The following is a 26,621-nucleotide window of genomic DNA, read 5'->3' as shown; positions in this document are numbered from 1 at the left end:
TAATTTACATATCAAAATACGTAGCTAATTTTTGATAGTTTGTCTGTGGCAAACAAGCATACGGGCCGCCTGATGGTAAGCGGTTACAGGAGCCAATGAACGCCTGCAACTCCAGAGGTGTTACATGCGCATTGCCGATCCTAAGGGGCCATCCATTAATTACGCCACACGAATTTCTAGGTTCTTTGACCCCTCCCCCTCCTTGTCCCACTTGGTCACATTTGGCAAACCTCTCCCTCGTGGTGTGACGTCACATTTTTGGCAATTGTGTTTTCATTGAAATCGGCTAATCGAATTAAGTATTATTAATATTTTATTAAAACCGAAACTAATCAAGAAAGATAATTAAAACGAATAAAAACGTTTACCGTACCAAAAACTTGTTATTTAACTGTGCAGCGAATAAGATGAAATAATAAATCGGACTACCAATGAAATTACAGTGACGTCACAAAGTTTGTGACTCCTCCTCCCCCTTGTCACAACATGTCACATTTTCTTGACCCCCTCACACCCCCTAAACGTGTGATGTAATTTATGAATGACACCTATCACCCCGCACCCTCGTTGAGCTCTGACAACCTTACTCACCGGCAGGAACACAACACTATGAGTAGGGTCTAATTTTAGTTTTATTTGGATCAAGGCGTCGACATTCTGTTTTTTGAAGTGAAAATTTCTTTAGCGGCGCTGTGCACTTTTTGTGATGGGGAAAAATGTTAAACTCGCGTCAGGGTCACGTGACCGACAAATTGAAAAATTCGTAAGACGGACACGGACGGTGACGTGCAAATTGAATATCATCGAAGCCTGGTTACTTTGAAAAATCGTATCTCATTCAAGTGTGACGTTTTATTTTCTTCATAATCAAAGTGCTGTCATAACGGTTAAAGATGTTTAATCTGTATTGTGTTGTATTGTATCTTTGTGTTGTTGGGTGTCCATGATTGTAGATACTCAAATTGTGCCTTACCAAAACGTTAAATAGCAGAAAAGAAGCGTGATCGTTTGACTTAATATGATGGTGAACGATTCATTAACATTTACTGATTGTGTAGGCTGTAGTCCTGCTCACGTCTCATGAATTACTCTGTATATGTTATATATTAACACTAAAATTTGTTTACGTAGGTATAATAGAGAATAATCTCTTTATAAAACTGCTACTCAATTTCTCCAAAATATCAAAAATGCACAACGTTAATATTGAAGTTTTCACTACTGCCGGCACTCCCGGAGTGGAACCCTTTGTTTTTTTTAAATTAACCCGTATCTTTGGTCGCAGGTGAATCCCCCCTCCCTCTTGTCCACGATCGACTTCGTGAACTCGCTAGGCGGGGCCGCGCTGCAGGGCCCCGCGCTGTACTGGTGGACCCACTTCTGTTCCGCCGTCGCCTACATCAAGACCATGGACTACGGGGACTCCTAGCCCGCTGCGCGGCCCCAGGTACCATCAGGTTCCAATTTATAATAATAGTACATTTATAAATACATTTTTTTTTATAGTACGTCGGTGGCAAATAAGCATACGGCCCGCCTGTTGGTAAGCAGTCTCCGTAGCCTATGTACGCCTGCAACTCCAGAGGAGTCTCATGCGCGTTGCCGACCCTAGCATTCCCCCCCTCGTTGAGCTCTGGCAACCTTACTCACCGGCAGGAACACAACATTGAGTAGGGTCTAGTGTTATTTGGCTGCGGTTTTCTGTAAGGTGGAGGTACTTCCCCAGTTGGGCTCTGCTCTAGATCTGGAATGACATCTGCTGTGCTGTGCCCTACCACACAGAGCGAGATGATATTCACATTGCCCATACCGCTCTTGTGGACGTAGTTTAAGGACGTACCCGGGTCCGGGTTTATTACACAAATTGACCAAGTCCCACAGTAAGCTCTATAAGACTTGTGTTGAAGACTTAGACAACAATGTATATCTTCTCTTCTAACTCGCGTTGACCCGGCATTTTGCCACGGCCCATAGGAGCCTGGGGTCAGCTTGGCGACTAATCTCTAGAATTCACGTAGGCACTAGTTTTTACGTAACCGACTGGGTAAACTAGGCCTTGTTGGGATTAGTCCGGTTTCCGCTCGATGTTTTCCTTCACCGAAAAGTGACTAGTAAATATCAAATGATATTTCGTACATTTAACAAATTTAACACAAATCAGTGAAGCAATAAGGATTAAAGTCAAATGGCGTTTTAAAAGTTTTAATCATGTGTCGAAAGATGCTGTCATCTTAATTTGGCTACATAGTTTTCTTTGACAATGTATTGTAATGTATTACCAAAGAGAATTGAAATAGAGGTCTACCTCTCGCTCTCTCTCTCTTTCTCTCTCTGGTAGCACTAATAACGCACAAACTACTATTATATCACTTAACATAACACTGTTCTATTACAGAATGGGCGTGGGAAGAAATCAGGAACGCAGTGGTATCCCGTTCTTCGTAGAGAAAGGGCTCACACTATATGATTATTATAGCTATGTTTGCTTATTCGGACACAATGTATGTACTCTGGCCACATACGACGGCATCTGTAAATGATAGTTTTGTATCAAGTTACTCACTGAACTGTAGTTACAGATCAATAGATGAAGCATATACAGGCCTGTGCACACTGGATGCGTGTGCGGACACATACGCGTGCGCGTTGTAATAAACAGATCGTTATGAGCGACGGCACACGGCTTGCGTAACGTGTGCTTGCTACGCATACTCAGCTGATGTGCTCTGTCTTAACACGTGCGTTCACCACACATCGGTGACCCATACTACAGATATCCAAGTCGCGGAAAGTTTCGGAAATTTCTAGAAAATAATTAGCAACTAAAATAATGCCTGTGTGTGGCCCGTATATTATAAAAAAAATGCCTTACATCACCGACAACATGTACATCACTAAGCATCACGGAGGTTTTAACGCAGGGTAAGACGTTAGTGAGCTATGGAGTCGACATTGGCAATAAAATTAAAGTTATATTCATACTCATCGAATTATTGAATTAGTGATTTTAATATAATCAAGAACGTCGAAGAGTTTATAAACGATCCTTTAATTTTGTCTTTAAGTATATACTGGGATGGGTCATTTTTACTTTTTTATGATTATTAGGGAGCATTTGATGATTAATTATTTCTTATATTTTAATTTTACTGCCATACGGATTTTAGTTTAAAATTTCGTGTCTCCATACATTTTATGGACATTGTGAAGAAAAAAAGTTTTTTTGGGATACTCTTTTTGATTTAATTGGCTCTGAACCTTTACCATGCTATATGGAGGCAGTTATGGTATATATTTTAAACTAAAGTTTGACAAAAGAGAATGCATAGATGTACTCCGCAAAACAAAATGTAATAATAGTAACAGTATTTATATGAAAAATTTGTAATGGATCCGGAGGCAAAAAAACATCAATTCCGATTGCAAAATCCTTTAAAATACTGTTTATTAGCTGTCTATAACTATGCCCGAAGAACAACTTTTTTTTCTCCATACTTGCGTGACCCACCCTTGTATATACCTAAATATTACAAATAAGATCTTTTTTGTATGAATTAATTTACACTCATTTTATTTTTACCTTTTTATATTGTACACATTTTATTTTTACCGCTTTTATATATAAATAAATAAATAATAAATAAATATTATAGGACATTATTACACAAATTGACTAAGTCCCACAGTAAGCTCAATAAAGCTTGTGTTGAGGGTACTTAGACAACGATATATATAATATATAAATATTTATAAATACTTAAATACATAGAAAACCCCCATGACTCAGGAACAAATATCCATGCTCATCACACGAATAAATGCCCTTACCAGGATTTGAACCCGGGACCATCAGCTTCGTAGGCAGGGTCACTACCCACTAGGCCAAACCGGTCGTCACATATACATTTTTTTTTTCAATTAAATTTCGTATTATAAGCAATACCAAAAATGGTCATTATTCTTATTTGTAATATTTATATACTCAAAGACAAAATAAAAGGATCGTCTTAAACTCGTCAACTCTCTTATCCTTGATTATAACATTAAAGTCACTTATTCAATAAATTAATGAGTATGAATATTAGTTGAATTTTATTGCTAATGTCGACTCCATAGCTCGCTGATGTCTCCCCGTGCAATAAATACTCCGATGTCTATACATCACAAATACATATGTACGTTTGTTACGAGCTATTGTAAGTAGACCAGAGTACTGTTGTGTACCATTTTAGTGCACTCAAGTGTAATATGAAGTGATGATTCGGTAACTGGGACGACAACTGCATTTATCGTTTTTTTAACTAAAAATGGTTTTGCTGTTGTTTGATGACTAATTAATATAAGTGTAACCATTAAGTTATTATGTTTTGTGAAGTTTTAAATGTAAAATCATTATAAGTATTTTTGTTATGCCTAAATCGAAATCGACCATTTTTTTAATGTCCGGGAATATTTTACTATCGCACGTAATTGAAATTGATTAGAGAAAAAAACCCTGAGTTATGTTAATGTTATAAATCAAATCGATTTTATTTCGTGCCAGTTTCCACGTCGTCACATGAGAGTGGGCAAGAGCGAGAGGCTTACTCTCAATATGGCAGTCCCCCTCGCACTCTAGTATTAAAACACCATGTTGAACACGAAATAATATGCTACGACTAAAAAGTTTTTATTGAACAAATATACAAATAATGCAATTAAGAAAATTTTAATATGGCTCGCCACCATTGACGACCGTAAGTAAACAAAAACATAGTTGAAATTTTATGTCTTCAATAATTTATCTAACTTGTCTTGTCTTATTTTTCATTTAACTTGTCTGTGTACGATAAGGAATAAGGATTTAATCGACAAATTGACAGATCGATATATACATTTGTGCTTTCTCTCGCGGAAAGTTCGTGTCATCCACGATGGCGCGCAGATTTATCAAATATAACCTTTAATAACATGTCATTAGGAGTCAAGGCACTCGTCGTGAATGACACGGTCTATAATCATGTGCTAGCCGTGCTTATATCAAAGGTTAATTCCACTGTGTAACTAATTTTTGCGCTATACACCGTGTGCAAATTCAATTTGCCAGATTTTAAAGATGTATTCTTGACTGCATTTATTTATTTATTTAAACTTATTACACTAAAGAAACGTACTGTACAAAAGGCAGACTTAATGCCAAAATGCATTCTCTACCAGTCAACCTTAAGGTGAAGCAGAGAGATTGTGTGCAGATTTAGAGTCTAATAAGAAAAAAAAGTTTCCTAACATCGATCTAGTTTTAGAGATAATGATAATTCTGACAGACATTAAACTCATGTTTTTTTTTTAAATTAAAAATAACTTTTCTTATTCGTTGTAATGATTTTATTCACCAAGGTGTACAAATAAATAAGGTGTCGTATGCAGAAAACGCAAAAAAGGCGTATTTGACCAAAAGTCACTGAACATTTTTTGCTCCTTGTGATCACAGGAATGCGTCGTCAAAATCTTTCGGTTTAATTGGCCCACGTTACGTTACACAACGGACACAATTATATTGTGGACGAATTAAGGCTCAATACAGTTCTTAATTAGTCTACAGTGACTAATGCTGTTGAGTAACGAATGTTACATAGGTCATTAGATAAGCTTTGTAATAAACAAATATGAAACAAAGAGGTGGCCTGTCATATATACTTTTTAAAACTATATTCCCATACACAATGATTGGCTGGAAAACATTTACTTAATTTTTAAATTTACTTATTAAAAAATCTAAACTTTGTATGATATAAAAATATTGTATAAAATACGCGTAAATCGTCCTTAGCCCACGCCGACGTTTTTTTAAGTTTAAATCTATTTTTTAATAAGTAAATTAATAAATTAAGTAAATGTTTTCTGGACAATCATTGTCTATGGGAATATAGTTTTAAAATCTTTGTTTCATATTTGTCTATTGCAAAACTTATCTAGTGACCTACGTATTGCCTATTGTAACAATTATGACTAATTTACGTTGCACAGTGGAAATTATGGACGTAAATTATGCTTTTTAATTATTTGTTTTATTTTACTTCAATCGGCTTAATTTTGTTTAATAATGCGTTTTCATCACATACATTTGAATGAGCATATATTAGACTGAACTAATCACACAAACCGTCATACAATCAAAGTTGCGCTCATATTTTTAAGCGAAATTCTAAAATAGCATGAAATTTGACTTCAACTTTCAGAAATTGAATAAATTGTGATACAAACAAATTATAGCATTTAAAAGTTTTTCATACAACACTTCTAATCGCTCCAATTTCTTTTGTAACGTTTCACTTACATGTTTTAAATATTATAAGCTTAGATTTTATTATTTTTACGTATAAAATTAATGAAATAACTTACTTATTCATTAAATTTTTAATGACTAATGCATGAATTATCATGTGAATCAATTATTATTTTTATGACATATTTATTTTAATCATTTAATTATGTATTTATACAATTTAATATTTACACTATTTGCCTTATTTTACTTTACCATTAAACATACGATTATTAAAACATTTTTTTGACAACCGTTCTGGCCTAGTGGGTAGTGACCCTGCCTATGAAGCCGATGATCCGGGTTCAAATCCTGGTAAGGGCATTTATTTGTGTTATGAGCACAAATATTTGTTCCTGAGTCATGGGTGTTATCTATGTATTTATGTATATTATATCGTTGTCTAAGTACCCACAACACAAGCCTTATTGAGCTTACTGTGGGACTTAGTCAATTTGTGTAATAATGTCCTATAATATTTATTAGAATTACCATATATATATTCAATACAAATAATAGTCGTCCACACTTTATCTTTACCGACTGTACTCACAACCGGTCCGTTGGTAATGGAAGGATCGAGAAAGGAATTTAATTTTTTTAATTTGATCATTTTATTTTTCAATTTTACTTATTTTTGTCGACATTATTGGTTTTATGGTTATCTTGTTTTTTGTTTGTTGCTTATTATTATTATACAATTGACGATCTTTTTGTGAATTTGTGCTATTTTTAAGTGAAAATAACATGGAAATTACAATTAGATATAAATATATCAAATCTAATCATGCCGATTGCACATACACTCACACGCTTGATTGTAAATAGGGACCGTGCGCGTTAGAGAGTCTGCCATCTTGTTTCCTAAATCGAAAACATAAACTTGACATTGACATTTCTGATGTTGCCCCCTACAGTTCACGCATGCTATCTTGCGCGCTGTAGGTTCTGACATCTTGTGGCGTAAATTAGAAACTTAATCTTGAAATTTACTTTTCGCGCCAATAAACAGAGGGCTCTTGTGCTGCCCTCTACAGTTCAGGCACGCTGTATACAGTTTTGAATTTGATTGTTATTATTAGACAAACAGCAGCGGTATCATGGTCGGGTTTTTGTCACTTGTCATATCATGCGTCACTTTTGCACTTACGTATTTGTTAGAGCGTGAAAGGTATGGTGACAAATGACAGACACCCGTCCATCTTAGCCCTGCAGGTCTTGAAACTATTGCATTTGTCATTTTGTGTGTTTTTATCAGGATCATAGACCGACTGGGCGAATCAACTATTTGTTGTTATTCTATCCCGTGAAAATGTTGTACCATGTTCTACTAAAACTTGATAGATGGCAGAAAAATGAATGATTGATTAATTTAAATAACTTAAAACTAATTTTTGAATACTGGGGTTTTCGAACGGTATTAGACTAATATTATAAGTCCACGAACTGGGGCCCTTTTCTCGAATGGTATTAGACTAATATTACTAGTGTGTTGCCATGGTAACCCATACGATTTGACAGTGCGTGTACTAATAATATTAGTCTAACACCGTTCGAAAAATGGGCCCTAGGCCCAGGAGAACGTAACCATATAGCCACGTGTAACAAGAAAAAGTTGATGCACCCGACTAACAGAAATCTGTCTCGAATATTTTGTCAGAAGAGTCTCCAAAGTTAATTTTTGATAAAACTTATTAGTCGTAGTACATTGTTTTAATTATTTTGTTATAATTGTAGGCAATAATTATGAGATTAGATTAGATTATTGTTGATTATGAATATGAATCAGTTATGCCATAGAAAATAATGGTAAAACTAATGGTAACTCACTTAGTTGAAGCGGTAGAATTTTTAATTGGTTCTATTGCGTAATGGAAAATTGTCGTTAGTTTTTTAATAGATATATACAATACAAGTTGCCAAAAATGTACCTAAATATACCAAATTATTATTTCGTTACTTTACATACACACTAGCTGTGACTTTTATGATTATAACTAAAATTCTAGGTCACAAAGGAATATAAGCACGGGTAAGTGTGGCCTAGCCTTCATATTGTGGCCTGTTTACACTAAGGATGTCACAAATATTCGCATCATGTTAAACATTCGCATCAAATGAAGCGAATGTTTTGCGAATGCGAATGTGCGCAGGTCGTGTCCTGTCTCGTCGACTCGCGTATGGGCAGTGCGCGCAAACTGTTTTCAAGTAATGCATTTTGATCAGTAGACAGCATTTCTCAACAGTTTATGACCTCCCGTTCTAAGGTTACATATGTTTTATGTACTAACAGATTTTTTTTCTAATTAGGAATGATAATAACAACTACATATTTCCTAACATTCGTATTCGGACATTCGCATCCTGGACATTCGGATTCGCATTCGCGAATATGAAGAATGCGACATTCGTGACATCCGTGGTTCACACATTGATTGTTTATTCCGAGTTTATACATTTGTTACTCGCAGTAAACAATAATCAATTTGTAAACAGGCCTTAATATAAAAGCCAGCCACAGTTATCACGCAGCCGCACTTATCTCTATTAACTTTAAGGGCTCATTTACACGGTGCGATAACTCCCACGTGAGTTTTTTTTTACATTGCGGTATTTGATCGGTCGGCTGAATTGGTTGTAACCTCAATAGTAAGGTCCGACCGAGAACGCTTTTTTTGTCTCGGCCGAGACCGAGACCGAGACCGAGATTCATTGGGATTCTCGGCCGAGACCGAGACCGAGACCGAGAATTTATAAAATAGAGAAAAAATACGAATTTTGCACTAAAATTGTTTTTATAATCGAAATTCGACGATTTATCAGAAAAAAGTTATCATAATCAATTCCTAGCGCTATTAAACAGTATTTTCAGGGTTCTGTAGCCATAATGGCAAAAATCGAACCCTTGTAGTTACGTCATGTCCCATATCTGTCGGTCTGTGCGTATGTCACAGCCACTTTACTCAAAAACTATACGGTATATTTTATAACCAAAGTTTTTTTTTTTTTTTTTTATAACGATAGGCAAGCGTTTGACCACGATCTCACCTGATGGTAAGTGATGATGCGGTCTACGGTGGAGCACGCTTACCTATGAGATACCTATTTACCCTAGCCTTGTAGAGACCCAGATTGTACTCATGCGGAAACACAGACTCGGGCAGGGCATTCCACTCCTTGGCAGTTGGAACGTAGGTGTAGATGTATTGTGTAAGTCGCTTCTTAGTTTCGAAAAAAATAATGTAAAATATATTCTCAAATATATACTCCGTATAAATGTAACAAAAAGTTAAAAAAAAAAATGTGGCTCATCATTAGATAGGTCTTTAAAAATACAGAAAGGTTGCTAACGCGTTTTTTTTATTAAATAAATACTTTAGTCAATAATCGATTTAAAAAAAAATTGTGTAATCCCCTCTAACTTTTGAACCGGGAGAGCAAAACCATTAAAAAAATTCTAAATAAGCAAATAATTTTTCAGGAAAATTATTTTGAATATGGAAGAGTTATAAAAAAACTGATCTTATTAAAACCACAAAAGTGCCACTAACATACGCTCTTTTGCTTGTACGGCTTTTTTGTATTATATGAAGGTACGAAACCTTCCATTATGCGTGGTCCGACACGCACTTGGCCGGTTTTTCAGTACGGATATGCACAAAAAGAGGTAAAATAACAATAATCAAAATAAAGAGTTCTATATTGTAACCCAAAATATCCGCCACAGGTGTCGTTTTGTTCTTTGCTTTTTCCCTTTGACACAAACTTATTTAGTATCAAAATATCCACTGTCATCTTCCACTCACAACAAGTTAATCTAAGTTACATCCCGATAACAATATACACCCATTTATTCATCAATAACAACTACCACAAAACGAAAAAAACCAAATGAACAAGTCATTACTTGCAACCGCGCCTATCCGATCCCAACTAATATATATATCAAATATCAAATATCAAATTCCGCTCGTGCGCGGAAAATTCAAATTCACCAATGATAACTCATTGCTTATTCTCGGTCTCGGCAAGAATCTCGGCCCATTTTGGCCGAGAACCGAGACCGAGATCTCGGCCCGATTTTTGGCCGAGAATGCCGAGACCGAGACCGAGATCTCGGTCGGACCTTACTCAATAGTCCGTAATGTAACTAAATCATGTCGTCTAAATCAGCCCTAAGTGTAAGGCCTGAGTGGCCGCTCGAGTTGGGCGTGCGGCGTGCATGTTGAACAAATGCAAACGTATAGGAGCGGCCTTAGTGCACGATGCTCACAGCACTCGTGAGCGGCCACTTTCGAATTTATAATATTACCCTGGGCGCCATTCATTTAAATAAATAAATAAATATTATAGAGATATTCTTATACAAAATAACTAAGCCCCACGGTAAGGTCAAGAAGGCTTGTATTGTGGGTACTCGGACAACGTTGTATATATATTTATAATATACAAATACTTAAATACATAGAAAACATCCATGACTCAGGAACAAATATCTGTGCTTTTTCATTCAATAATAAGGCTCCAGGGCTACGGCTGGGGATTTTTGATATGTTCGCCTCCTAACTAGTCTAAACAAAGTTACGAAATCAAAAATTGTGTTCGCATTTCCCTCTATACCTTTTTGTTGTCTGACCAAATAAAAGCTTTTTTTACTCGTCGACTGTAATAGTTGAATTAAGAATTCGTATACCAAATTATAGTAGCGTAGTTTTCATGTATAACTCCAACTATAATCATTTCGATACACTGTAATCAACTATAAAATTACCAATCACGTGTCGCCGCGCTCCCATAGAAAAGACTAAACGGGCGCGGGGCGGGACTAAATAGTAGCCGGTTTATGTCTTTTGTACTACATTTTTCCATTTTTGTCTACTAAGATACTTACCAATTTTCATTTATTATTTAGGTTCTATAGTAAAAGTATTATTTCAGAAGACTCGTAGAAAGAGTATTGTATAGAATAGTGATATAAACCTTACTTAGGCAGCTCAGCAAGCTTCGTTGCCTAAAAACGGTACTCGCATACTATTATAGTCTTGTTTTTCTATGGCATAGCTACAGTAGACCGTTAGGCGGCTGCGTTCAGCAATGACTTGTTATTACGATGTTAATACTCGCAGAAAAAAAGGGCGATTTAACACGCGTTCCTGGCTTGAGGGGCAAGCGGCTGTTTTATTTCCTTTCTCGATATCTATTTTCGAACTGTAACTATAGCCTCCTACCATCGTACAAATAAATGCGATTACAAATAAACGATGAAGATATATATGATTCGATTTCTTTTGTTTTGACAGCGATGGAAACAATTAAAAATGGAATACTCGTAAACAGGGGTCGTACAAAAAGTGCGGATGACGTCAAACCACTTATAGGATGATTTCAAATAGTATTTTTGATTTTTCATAAAAAAATATCACTTATCATTTATCAACCTCTTTATTAAACGATATCGCCACTTGAAATGAGTAAGTACGTTTTTGACTGACACATTGTCAATCAGATGAACAATAAATTGACTTCGTTATTGTTTAGCTATTGTATCTTCACGATTATATTTAGCAAAAATTTATATTTACTAATGTATAAGAAAACGCTCTAAAATGTCATCTTTACTCGAATATTGTGGCAATTTTCCGTTTTTGGAGGTACGTGACAAACACGTATAGGTACTGCTCTTGCTGTAATCAAGATATATATACCAACGAAGGTAATTGCTTACCTTAAAGGAAATTTGGAGACAACCAAACATGTCGGAAACGTAGAAAAAAGGGGCAAAGTGAATTTAATATGAACCTTACAAATTTTATGATAGCAGCAAACATACCCTGGGTGCAACTACAAAATGAAAACTTCCGTAATTTCATAAAAAATGCATGGATGGTGAATATGCAAAAACAGTTACCATACCAACCGAATCAAACCTAAGACTAGGTACGCTATTTGCCAAAAATGTTCAAAAATGCCTTTTCTTCTATACGAAAAGATATCGGGCAATCGTATATTTATGTTACAGTAGATGACTATTAAACCTATTTATCTGAGGATCCCACAGACTTGTTCTAACTAATTTCAAATAATTATACCTTATGGTAACAAGTTTCGTGAAATTTATTCACTACATCACGCTACCACCTGTATTATTAATTCCATGGATTTATATACAATTATTTTGTTACTTCATTAATACTACTTTGTTACTACATGTCACACGGAAGTTTAAATACAAACTCAAACATCACCTGTTTGCAAGATTACGTCATTTTTACGTCATCCGCACTTTTTGTCCGACCCCTGCTCGTAAATTACATTGAAGTATAGGTATCGCCAGGAGAGTTGAAGACACGGTTACGCACACAACAAAAAAAAAACATTTAATATCAGCGAGTTTTTGAAATTAGTGTTCTTTTTTCCAAGTTTAACCGCGAACCTCAAGATGGACACAAATATTTCTTCAAGGTTAAGTGTTTGTTAATTTACCATCCATTCAATACCTACTGTTTTTGCAATTAGTACACTGTGTAGCTTATCTCTCCTGACGATACTTATAGTACAGGTAGGACCTTACCAGGGTAAGGTCGTGTTATTGGGAGGCCGAATAATGTCGACCTCTGCATATGAAGATACCTATTACGACCGGTCTGGCCTAGTGGGTAGTGACCCTGCCTATGGCCCCGGGTTCGAATCCCGGTAAGGGTATTTATTTTCGTGATGAACACAGATATTTGTTCCTGAGTGATGGATGTTTTCTATGTATATAAGTATGTATTTATCTATATACGTATGTATATTGTCGCCTAATACCCATAGTACAAGCTTTGCTTAGTTTGGGGCTAAGTCGATCTGTGTGAGATTGTTTCCAAATATTTATTGATTTATTAACAAAGCAATTGTATTTAATATGGAAATTAATTGATTGTATTTTAGGGATGGCTAGGGGGTGCCGTAAGGTGCGTATCAAATGCATATCCTTGGAAAAATTCGACCTATGTATGCCGCCGTGACCCCGGTGACCGAGTGGCTCAGGCCTCAGGCACCTGCCGCGATAGCAGAGGACGCTGGGTCGATTCCACTGGAGCCATTGGTCACTTTCTTTCTTAGTATATGACATGTATTTCAGTTTGTAGTATGAAACTCGTTGTTCTTTTTGTTATAATTTTCTGCTTTCCATAAAAGGTCTTTGTTTATCGCAGCCGCGACTAGTCTAAAATACGATTTCTACTAACCGGGCGAAGCCGTATCGTATCTTACCAATCTTACTATAGTCTACATCCCTGGACATTGAAAGCCCCGTGGGTTCAGGGTTATAACCGCGAAAATAGAAGTTGCGGGCATTTTTCTCTGCCACTCTTATTACGCCTTAGTAAGAGTGAAAGAGAACGATCCCCGCAATTTGCGAATTTCGGTTTTTGCGGTAGGCCCCTAGGTACTTTTCTCTCTCTCACTGAGCGTAAGCGTGCCCAGGATCGCGCATATCATGTCTTTTTTTTTTGTAATTTATCAAAGAAAAGTATTCGATGAGTTCGAACAAAAATGAAATTGCGTATTTTTAGAAGCAATTTTCATATTTTATGCAAAAATTGTTACAAATTTTTAAGGTGCGTTTTAGACCTGTGTTTGAGATTTGTTTCTATCAAGCGAAAGTCAAGAAGACAGGTTTCGAATCGATGAAGTTCCTAGAGAGAGGCCGCACGACTGCTTATGAAATTTTTGGCAACCGGATTGTGATCTAAAAAACGCTACGTTTAAAAAACTGTTGGCTAAATTCAAACGTTCAAAAAAACGTTCAAAACAACTCGTGGCGCAAAATACTGGTTCTCTGTGCCGGACGTAGTAATAATAGTTCAATGATATGTATAAAACCTTTAGCTTTAGTAGAGTGCGCTCGGATCCGCCTAGTTGGTAGAAAGCGCACATAACACTAAGTAATGTAGATACATACATATTAAGCGATATACGTACTAAAATGTATAACAAACATTTATTCTTCTATTTAGATGTATTAAAGACTATATCACGCACCTGTAAATATATATTTATATACGAAGAGAAGCTATACATTAAGCAGGGGTTGGCGTACGTCAGAAAGAAGTCTATATTTCTATCCCAATCTGTTGTACGACGATCCCTCTTGGAAGGAAAGAGATAGAAATCCAGTAAATGTATTTTTACTCGAATGATATATAATCGGAATGCCTTTCTGCTTGGCAGCAGGCAAGATATGAGTTCGTAGAATCTTTGTGATGGAAGATTGGAAAGTAGGCAAATTATAACTTGCACTAGCTCGTGTCTTACAACCACTCGTTTTAGATGTGCAAGAGAGAAAAATTACAACTATATTACCAAAATGTGCAAATTTGCCCATGCGGTCTACTTCGCCCACGCGTCACGGAGTATTTTACAATCGCGCGGCGTCCGCGGCGCTTACATTGTAATTGTTTTTTGGCATGTTTGCTGACCGATCAGCCCAGACCAGTGGCCTATCGGGTGCATATGTTCCCGTCGGGCACAGATGGGAATACATGCGTTCATATGAATCATTCCATTTGTGCCCGCCTCATGTATGTCGACGGTACCATCCCGGGATAAATGGAATGCACCGCCTACTACTTTTGAAAATCTGTAACTACATCTATGTTTGTGTTTATACAATGAAAACAGTTTTTGCCGAACTATTCTTTCGATTATTTGTTTTTTATATAACATATCTGAAGATAGGCTACAATCAGGATAAACGTGGGCATAGTTGCCGAAGGGCAAAGATACAGTTGCTCTATAATAAAAGGTGTAACTAGGTATATGTTTGTGTTTATACAATGAAAACAGTTTTTGCCGAACTATTCTTTCAATTATGTGTTTTTTATATAACATATCTGAATATGTCTACAATCAGAATAAACGTGGGCATTGTTGCCGGAAGGGCAAAGATGCACTTGCTCTATAATAATAGGTAGACACGTGAACTCCAAATCTTGCCTTTTGTTAGATGTATATATGTATTGCTAATTAGAGTAATATTATGTAATCCAGGAAATGAATTACCAATATTTAGTAATAAATAATCTTGTTTCAATATGTGGTTTTTATTGACCTGCTCCATTTAAAGTCTATATTAGGACTGTTAGGTATTTATATTCTGTTTAGCAAGCAAATAAGTATCTCATTTAAATAAGATATTAAAAATTCATATTCAAATGCATGTTGCGGGTAGATTCCAAATAGTGTCAAAAATTCGCGGAGATTAAAAAAAAAGGGAAATTCGTATTTTGAAAAAGAATTTCTCGGTCTGACTCTAGTAGTAAGCTTAACCTTTTGACCGAATTTAGTAAATGTTTTTTTTTCTCGAGAATGTTATCGATGCAGCACAGTCGAAGGTTGAACACTCGATTTATGACCACCACATATATGAAAGGTTAATTAATAATCTAGTAGGTACAAACAGCAACACTCTACTGTCCATCGGTGGACCTTATGCCAAATACAATATGGTCTACCGATGGACAGTTAACAGTGTGGACGACGGTATGTCAAGTATTCTCAAAGGTAATCCTGGTAATATTGAAGCATAAACACAAAACCGATATTTAAACAAAATAGCTTTATTTAAAATAAAATTATTTGTACAATAATTTGTGTTACATGAAACAATACTTTACAACTAGTAAGTACGTTGGGTACTAGAGGTTAGACGCGGGACATACAAAACCATAGGCACGTTAGTTTTTGAATAAAAATACAGACCTAAAACATAATAATACACGCCTTGATTAGTCTATTCGATTGTTTCTATTGTGTAACATAAATTCTAATGTCAGGTATAAAGGTCAATATGGCTATTATGGCTAAGTGTGGCATAGGGTTAAGTGTGGCTGGCCATCACATTTGGGCCTGTTTACACATTAATTAGTGTTTATTGCGAGTTGATCATATTCAACTTCCGTTTAGTGACAAATGTATAATTATTATTATGAGTCCATATTGCCTCACTGCCGGACAAAGCCCTCCCACTTATTCTTACACGCAAGCCCTATCTAACCGACGACCGGTCTGGCCTAGTGGGTAGTGACCCTGTCTATGATGAACATAGATATTTGTTCCTGAGTCATGGGTGTTTTCTATGTACCTATATAGTACCCATATATAGCTTTGCTTAGTTCGGAAATGTATAAAATCGCAATAATCACTAGTTAAGTGAAGGGCAGCCGGACTTATCCGTATTGACCTGTCTACAGATGTGCAAATTACGGAAAGTTACCAAAAAGTAGAAAAAGTACTCAAAAATTTTAGGAAAATTTGTCTGGAAACGAAGAAAACTTTCGTTTTGGAACTGGACAATTTCGATTCCTATACAAATATATGAGTATCCGAAATTTTCCCAAGGGGAAATTTCGCAATATTGGGAACTTTCCGAAAGGCACAATACTTAGTATTTGTTACACAATTTAATAAGATAATCTTACGTGGTATACAGAATTAGAACTCATGTTTACTGGCGAATGTTTTTTTAAATGATTACAGCATTATGTTACAAATTCGGTTGTTTTAATGAAATGAAGTTCCTTTTAATTTTTATGAGAATACACCTCATTTATACGAAAAAAATAGACCAAATCATACAAATTTTTTGAACTGTGTGATTTTTTTTCTAATTCTAGATACCCCATAACGCCCAACTTATACGCATTTTTAATACACAATCCATTTAATATCGACAACTCTATCAAAAACCCTACGATTAAACGATCATTTCGCTAGCCTCTTTATAGTCGCCTTCAAAACAAACCTAAATATAAATATTATTAGGATGAATTGAATAATGAAAACGTTTTTAAGATACAAAGAAGATTCCGCGAAATAAGTTGAAACCTCTAGCGGCCCACCGCACCACAGTCCAGGTATTAAATATCGACACGGGCAAATTGCCAAAAATATGTATACACGACCTTATTGCCTATACATTAAAGTAGTGTATACATAATTGTGGCACTTTGTCCATGTCGATATTTAATACATTGACTGTACAAGAAAAATTAGCAGTCCAATTGGACTCAATGGTACCTATCACTACGCCTTATAAAACAAAGCCCCCGCCGCGTCTGTCTGTATGTATGTTCGCAATAAACTCAAATACTTCTGAACGGATTTTCATGTTGTTTTCACCTATCAATAGCGTGATACTTGAGGAAGGTTTGTGTATAATTTCTTAAGGTTTAGTGTAACTCGTGGGAAGCCGGGGCAGGTCGTTAGTTAGAAAATACAATTGAATTTTGAATTTAAACATACTAGCAAACTTTCCGCTATAACTTACGTATTTCTAGTCGCGTGGCATGGAATAGATGGGGATGGCGCGCGGACATCGTGAGTGCTAGTCATCCACTGTTAGTCCTTGAAAATGAAAACCTAGGCCGCAACTATCAGACAGGAGAAAAGTAAAAATAAATTTAAAAGAGCTTTGTTCCAACATTACATTGATAGCATTTAACACATACCTATCCATTTTTTGCCTCTACAATTAATTAGACTTTATGATTATCATGTACCTAACCTAGTATAGCCCCACGGATCCCACAGTCAAACTGTGCAAACAGTTTTGTGGGACGTTGTATTTAATATTAAGTCAGTATCCACTGTATTTTATTGAAAAAAAAAAAAAAAAACAAAAAAAAATCGCGCGGATGACTAAAAACCGCGAAATAAGCTTAGAATTGACTTTTTCTTTTAAACTCGTACGAAATAAAACAAAAGCAACTCTATTCCGATTATCAGTATTTAGTACTAGTATTATGACGGTGGGACGCTAGAGATTAAATTCCATAATATATGGGTACCTCATATACGAGTAAATCTAGATAGGCTTTCTTTTCCACTTATCTACGTTTATTTTGCAAAAATACTAATATTTCTATAAGGAGTAGGAAACATTAACAACAAACAAAATCTAATAAGCCATAACAATGGCGTAATTAATAATTTAGACACACGTTAAAAATAACTAGGAAAGCATTTAGCGACATAAATATTTTTCTTTGGCAATACCCTTGTAAAGACAATCGTGACATCATGCATCATAACCGAGGCATACAAACAAAAAGAAGGCAGAAAAACAAAAAATGTCCGTTCTAAGGCCGAAAAGGTGAGGATAATGTGGCCTATAGTCCGTTTTTAGGGTTCCGTAGTCAACTAGAAACCCTTACAGTTTCGCCATGTCTGTCCGAGGCTTTGCTCCGTGGTCGTTAGTGCTAGAAAGCTGAAATTTGGCATGGACATATAAATCAATGAAACCCACAAAGTCGTACAATAAAATCTAAAAATTTCATTTTTTTTAGGGTACCTCCCCTACACGTAAAGTGGGGGTGAATTTTTTTTTGCTTTAACCCTACAGTGTTGGGTAGCGTTGGAAAGGTCTTTCAAAACCAATAGGGGTCTTCAACAAACATTTTTTGATAAAGTGAATATATTCGGAGATATCGCTCCGAAAGAAAAAAAAATGTGCCCTCCCCCCCTTTTACTTTTGAACCATAGGTCCAAAAATCGTGGAAGTAGAGCTTAAGAAAGACATTAAATGAAAACTATAGCGGACATGATCAGTTTAGCTGTTTTTGAGTCATCGCAAAAAGTTTCCCCTTCATAGTAAAAAGACATACATCCACAGTTCATCCCTTGGTTAACAATCTACTATAAGTACTTTAAGCTCCAGTTTAGCTTATTGTGACGGAAGAGTAACTACGGAACCCTACTCTGAGCATGGCCCGACATGCTCTTGGCCGGTTTATTTTGCATTAAAAAGAAGGTAAGCTATTTTGACGTGTCTTTTTATTGAAAAACAGTTTCGAAAAATACGTCACGGCAATGTCACAAATATAAATATACGATCGTTTACCTTTTTTATAATAAAAAAAAAGTTCCTAACTTCCAGGAAAATAAAAATACATCTTTGTAGAGTCGGACCAAGCTGCATGGCATTTGCAATTACAAAGTGTGGCAATGTCATAATTAATGTGAAATATCAAAAAATATTACGACTATTATAATGACAATCTCTATCTATGCTGTATTCATGTCGATGCAAAGTAAGCTTAGACGGATTCAACAATATTAAGTTAAAATGAAAAGGCCTTTTTTTAATTAGACAAACAGTTAAAATGTTTAAAACGAAATAGTTAATCTTCAGAGTTAATGAGATTTGATACTTTTGACTTGGGCTCCAAGAGCATAAGGTGCATTGGGGTAATTTCAAAAGTGTGATAATTTTGGAAATTTAATTATCTACACGGTGTTTTTTTTAACTCCGTTAACTTCGTGGCGTGACTAGGTACATTTAACACATTTAAGGAAACTGAATGGCATAGTTAATTCTCAAAAAGTAAATATCGTTGTAACACGGACATTATATTTAAATATACTAAACAATTGAAAACTATGACATGTCAATGTCATTTCGAACATGGAGCGTCCGAGACAGTACAGCGGGCCTAATGCGAAAACCGAAATTCGCAAATTGCGGGGATCTTTCTCTTTTACTCTCACTAAGACGTAATTAGAGTGACAGAGAAAAATGCTCGCAATTGACGAACTTCGATTTTCGCGGTTATAGCCCAGATGTAGTGAATAATCCTTTCCCATCGTATTTTCTCGGAATCGTTCGTATTTGTCATGCTACTTCAGTCAACCTCAGTCTGTTGCTATCTCTATTGCCCGCGCATAATAATATTGCTGTCTAACTCGCAGTGACATTGACAACCGGCATCATGAGCGGGACAGCCATAATAACGCGTGTGCAATAAAATATCGTGAAATAGCGTCTCGACTTTAGAAAAAGCACTGTGTTGTACACAGCAGGTGCACTAGATGGCGTCACATATATTTCTTTGACTTTGTAACTTTCTTTTCTAATTTCTGTTTGGACCTCTAGATTACGAATAATATGCATTATATTTAGCAGGTACATTATTACGGCACGAAAATAGACATGTCACAAAGCAAAACCACGAATACAAAATTAAAATAAAATATAACATTATATATTATGAGAAAATAAATAGAATAAAAGCAGTCCACTATGAAAGTTATTTTTCCAGCATAAGTTACAATAAATTACGAGTACTAAGGTAATCATAAGTAATCATGGTATATACCTTTAACATACAACGAAATAAATAAATCATCTGCCTAATATAAAAAAGCTATACCACGTTTTTTTAAGATTAGATGTTTTATAACCTCAAAAGTAGTGGTAATTAACATTTCATTCTAAAATTGCGATACAATAACATGTAAATGACACTAGAATTCAGTGCAGTTACTCAGATTTAATTTTGGAAAGAAGTTACCAGTTTACAGTTTTGAGGTTATAAAATTTATCTGAAAAAAAACCGGGGTATAAATAAAATCGTAAAAATCAACGTCGATAAAATATGTTAAAATTTGTTACGATACACAACCAAAAGCGCGCTACTGACACAGAGTAACATAACATAACACTAAAACTAGTATAAGTACTTAAATATATTTTTAATCTCTCTGCTTAACCAAATGTGGAGCAAAGAAACAAGGTTCACATTGACCCGCCGACAAATAGCCGCACCCATACACAACTACGCTCGCATTATAAAACGACATGCTTCATTTATACATAATATATCTATCTCATTTTCTGGTACACATTCGTTTTTGTTGTCAAAAAATGTAATACAGAGAGTATTGTTTGATTACAATTGTTTTTTTGTATAAACAACTTTTACTCGATCTAATTTCCTTTGTATAGTGGAACCTCGATAACACGATATGAAATGCCCTTCAAAGCCCAAAACATCCATAACTCGAAATATTTAATCTCATTAAAACGAAGTAAACAACGTTTCCCTTCACGGGTATCTAGTACAATTTTCATTTATAACTATTAAAATTCTATTTGACCTTTACTAATCGAAAATATATACGTATTGTTTTATCACCTCTATCTTTCGAAGTTATTTACTAACAAACCTCTGTAACTCGAAAAAAAACAATAATACTTTATTTTCGCTTTCCGCGTTTGCATAACTACATCTCTAGCACGAATTTTTCACCTCTGCAACTTGAAACCCCTTTAAGACGAACAAAAATCTATAAGAACCTTCCTAAGTCTATGACTTCTACAAGACGAAACCACGTTAATATCAAGATTTTGACGTTTTCCTTGAGTTTCTTGCTATCGAGGTTCCACTGTATTACATTTCCTAGCAACGAAAACTAGTACAGTCGTCATCAGATATATGGGAGAAAAACATCTGAACACGCACTCTAACGCCTCGACAATAGAGTTGTGTTCAGATATTTGTGAGCACCTCGGCCGCTCCTATATATTTGATGGCGACTGTACCCGAAAACTTGAATGTGCACGCCAAGTTTCATGTCATAACAGCAATTCGTTTGAAAATGAAAGCGGAACTTTTAATGTATGGCGGCGGCGGTTATAGCGTGTGTCTTAATACCTAAAGTGTAGTTAACAATAAGTGTAGGATCCTTTACACCCGACTCATGTAACGTAACTTCCAACTTTGCCCAGGAGATAAAGACGGATACTCTTATCAATTATAAAAAATACAAGTTTGTCTTGAAGTTAAAAGTTATAATCCCAGGCCGGTAAGCAGTCAATTTTAACAGTTATCATAATTTATTTATTAACCTTTATATATATATATGACACTAAGGCTAAGTTAAACGGTAGGTCTTAGCTTCGTAAATATACCAGTTGCCGATTCACACTATGTAGTATGTACCCACTTTTTTCTTTTTTCTTACAAAAATAAATAAGTTGTTTTGTTTTAGAATATATTTTATGCTATTCGTGCACTATGTAAATAATGTATATTATGATTGTTTGTATTTCTCTATGTAAGTGAATTGTAATATTTGGAGAAATAAATTCTTAAACCATAAACCATAAATATAAGCGTCAATTCATAACTGTCAAAAAAGATTTCTTACCGGCCGGAGACTATAATTTCTAGGCAATGTTGGACACCTCGACATTATTAATGTTACTTTAAAGCACCTATCTAAACCACTACAGTAAACCATTAAGTTATCTCTTTGGCTAATAAATAAGCAATTAATGCTTGAGCATTTAAAATTTTAATCGAAAGTTGACTAGCAATTCAAGAATAGTAAATCGTCTACGCCGATATGTAGTGATGTGCCTTTATTTTTTGTTTATTTTAGGTGGAAACTACTGTAGTGTTGTCATGTCTAAGTTCTTAGATATAAGTTTAAAATATTTCAGTAGGCTTAAAACAGGAGCACCGGGAAAGTATTTCGCCCGCAAGACAGACTACCCTAATCTCGAATCAATGTACACTCGGGTCCACCACGGGACCACCTCAGCATTATTAACATTTTTTCAATTCCTGTTAAATCTGTAAGCTCGATCATGGTAATTTAGATACCACGTGGTAGATAATTTTCTGCCCTATCGAATGACATCAATATTCAGGGATGGGGATGGATATCGTATAAAATATGGGCCTGGAAATTATCCCTCTCCAACGGCAGGTATAAAACCAGTCATTATCATTGTTTATGATCATCGACTGAACCTGCAAAACCTAAAGGAAAATGGATACTACCCCGACTGAAGCCGGCCAAGCAGTTGCCCTATTGCAGGGAGGGCTTAGTCAACGTGCAGTGGCTCGACAACTGAACCTATCGAAGTCATCGGTTCAACGTATCTTCCAGAGATTCCGCAACGATCAGACGCTCTCCAGAAGACCCGGAACTGGCAGAACATGCAGTACTTCTGAAAGAGATGACCATTCATCGTTGTTACCTCGCTACGAAATCGTCGACTGAATGCTGTTCAGTCGACAACTGTAGTTAGCAAAAGACGGGTAGCTATCTCGCGGGCGAGATATACAGTCGCGGCCGCGGCGCACCTGCGCTAGGCCAACAGAGGTAACTAACATTGGCGTAAAAGTTATCTAGTCCTTTTCTTGAATTCATAATGACTCTTTAAAATCCACTCTTCTCCAGGAATTATTTGAAGATCTAACAGTCCTACAAAATTAACAACAATTTCTGTATAACTTAAACACCACTTAATACGGCGTTCAAAGCAGTAGCTATATAAAAGGCGATTCAAGTTTTCCTAAGACCTAATAAACTCTTAACATTATTAATTTAGCCTCAAAAATTCATAATAAATAATTCTATTTTTAAATAGATGCTGGAAGCTAGAAGACATAGCATAGAAAGAGTGCAATGTCAATAAGAGATGCTGTTATAAAATAATGTTTATGAATGTTATTTATTTGAGGTAATTTAAATATCTGTACAGAAATCTATAGATTAGTCATATCCATGCATATTGAAAAATATGTACAGTCGCCATTAGAAACATCGGGCCGGCCAAGGTGTTCAAAAATATTTGAACTCGCCTCTATTATCAAGGCATTAGAGTGTGTGTTCAGATATTTTTGAGCACATCGGCCGCTCCAATATATCTGATGGCCATTCAAACTGATTGCGGCCGAATAGTCTTTATGTATCATTTCTTGAATCGGTTTCCTCAGACTCAAACGCCGCAGTAAAAAATAATATTTCTACATTAAACTTCATGACGATTATAATATAATACGTAGAGTTGAATTCAGATTTACAGGTTTTCAGAATATGTTGAGCCTTCGAAAACTTACATGCGTGCAATTTGTTAAGATATAGTACAGAGTCGAAATTAATTTAGTAGCTACGTAAATATCACCGTCAGTTCCTATTTTTACTAGAAATGTAATTTTGACAACGAAGTTCAGATTATTTCAAGATTGCGAAATGCAACGTCACTTAATTTCAAAAAGGCGTATAGGTATTTATTGCAATTGATAGAACTATTCCTCATTTTACGCCGATACGGCCCGCCATGCTATACTTACCATCGCCATCCAATGGGCAATAACGCTAATAGAATAAGACAGTAGCCCAATATTACTTCCAGTCAACTACTAAACGCTTTTAACGTTCTATTACGATGGTCAATATAGTATAACAAATATCTCATATAAACGATTTTTAACAGTTCAAATATCACTTGATCGAAAGGCGGTATAACAGCATCTATCACATCTCTTTAAAATCGAAACACACACTTGTGATCTGTTGCCATCGCCAGCCTTCATGATTGGAGTTAATAACGCACTTTATAATAAACTACGTTCACTGCGTAGATATCGGGTTTATTCGACCCGACGCTGCACTGAAGGTGTTACAACGCTATCTTTGACTTTGGTCACAGCACTCATAGTCACAAATCATTCGGTTTAATGTGGCCTTCCACTCTTCGCTCGCTGCGGGCTGCCCGGAGCAGATGGACTGAACCCGGGGTAATCCAGGCCCGCGAAGTTCTGCTCTCTGACGTTCCGTTTCAGAAATTCTGATATGTGCTGCACTATCAGGTCGATCGCCACTGTAAACAAAGCACTTCGTCAATAAAGGCCGAGTAAGGTTCAATAGTTTAGTAACAAGCAAAGATGCGCGGCTCACGCACAAAATGATGTGATTGTACGGTATAAGGGCTCAACTAGCATGGTTGAGTGGGTAGATGATCCGAATAGAAGATTAATTTTATTAGATATCGTACAGGTCCAATGTACCTCGTCGGTGCAGCTCATGAAATACGGCGTGTCGTGAACAAGAGATTTCCTTTGGCAAGATTGGTCCTTAGAAGCCAAGGATGGATTTAAGAAGTGGAGTCACCAAGATTTTTAGGGGGGAGGGGTCTCAACTTTATCTTGATATGAACATCATTTAAGCTACAAGGCCAAGTTCGGTATAGTTTTCGTGTAGAAAGAAAATACATTTATTTATGACAAAAACAGACACGGATGACAAAAACATGTTGACAATACAATGAACTAACATTTAGCGCAAAATGCCATAAAAGGGTCACAACTCAGCATACATATATTATACCGAATATATATATTAATTCCTCTTCACGCCTTAACCGATTTGGCATAGAGATAATTTGAGACAAGAACAAGGACGTAGCCAGACCCATATTTCAATTTTCTGCCCACAGTTGACAATCTATACTCTCGTACAGTCGCGTCTGAAAATATCCATACGAAAAACATGTATACGAGTACACTACCTTCATATATGGGCAATAAAGTCGTGTATACATATTTTTGCCACGGTTTTCGCATCGATATTTTCAGACGTGACCGTACAATATTTCACTTGGCCCCCTCGTTGCACAATGTACTATGTCATGAGACACAATTACATAAGTTTGCATTGATGTCAAAAATATATATTTTTTATCATGATGATCGTTATGTTGTGTATGTATGAATATTAATTACAATTTGATTTTCTATGTGACTTCGCATGTTGCCAATAGATTTACGGATTTTTCACATAAAAGCTCGCATGACACTAACATTTCCGAAAATTAGCATTATTTTTCTCCTTTTTAGGGTTCCGTAGCCAAATGGCAAAAAACGGAACCCTTATAGATTCGTCATGTCCGTCTGTCTGTCCGTTTATGTCACAGCCACTTTTTTCCGAAACTATAAGAGCTATACTGTTCAAACTTGGTAAGTAGATGTATTCTATGAACCGCATTAAGATTTTTACACAAAAACAGAAAAAAAAAACAATAAATTTTGGGGGTTCCCCATACTTAGAACTGAAACTCAAAAAATCTTTTTTCATCAAACCCATACGTGTGGGGTATCTATGGATAGGTCTTCAAAAATGATATTGAGGTATCTAATATAATTTTTTTCTAAACTGAATAGTTTGCGCGAGAGACACTTCCAAAGTGGAATAATGTGCCCCCCCCCCCCCGTAACTTCTAAAATAACAGAATGAAAAATCAAAAAAAAAAAAAAATTATATACATTACCATGCAAACTTCCACCGAAAATTGGTTTGAACGAGATCTCGTAAGTAGTTTTTTAATACGTCATAAATGGTACGGAACCCTTCATGGGCGAGTCCGACTCGCACTTGGCCGCTTTTTCTGTCTAATGAAAATAGAAATAAATCATATTATCCATAAGGTCCAGACGGGCTGCGGAGTAAGTGAAACTAATGCACGTTGATTATTGCGAGTACATAATTATATTTGCCACTAAACGCGAGTAGCAAATGTCGCAAGAAACACTAGAGTAAGACCAAGATAAGTTTGCAGCGGTTTTGACAGCCCAGGCAATGCAAGTGTTATTTTAAACGGCATACTTCTATGAAATTATGACGTTTACTTGACACTTGCACAGGCTGGGCTATCAAAATCGCTGCCAACTTGTCTTGGTCTGACTCTAATCAATCAATATAA

General features: G+C 35.9%; 2 protein-coding genes across 2 annotated transcripts in view; one reads left to right on the top strand and one right to left on the bottom strand.

Annotated features, from left to right (window-relative positions):
* Positions 1–6,038, top strand: part of LOC133525478 (receptor-mediated endocytosis protein 6 homolog) — a 61,223-nt gene extending 55,185 nt beyond the window's left edge. The window contains exons 32-33 of the mRNA XM_061861733.1: positions 1,286–1,447; positions 2,396–6,038. Coding sequence (XP_061717717.1) covers positions 1,286–1,429 — 144 coding nt within the window. The 3' untranslated portion in view covers positions 1,430–1,447; positions 2,396–6,038. The remainder of the gene's footprint in view (positions 1–1,285; positions 1,448–2,395) is intronic.
* Positions 6,039–15,886: 9,848 nt separating this feature from the next.
* The window catches only part of LOC133525464 (uridine-cytidine kinase), a 30,502-nt gene continuing 19,767 nt past the window's right edge, over positions 15,887–26,621 (bottom strand). The window contains exon 6 of the mRNA XM_061861716.1: positions 15,887–24,743. Coding sequence (XP_061717700.1) covers positions 24,598–24,743 — 146 coding nt within the window. The 3' untranslated portion in view covers positions 15,887–24,597. The remainder of the gene's footprint in view (positions 24,744–26,621) is intronic.

The sequence above is a fragment of the Cydia pomonella genome, chromosome 1, assembly GCF_033807575.1.
Source record: "Cydia pomonella isolate Wapato2018A chromosome 1, ilCydPomo1, whole genome shotgun sequence".
Lineage (NCBI taxonomy): Eukaryota > Metazoa > Arthropoda > Insecta > Lepidoptera > Tortricidae > Cydia > Cydia pomonella.
The sequence above is the reverse complement of the archived record's forward strand: the minus strand, read 5'-3'. Positions and strand labels throughout refer to the sequence as shown.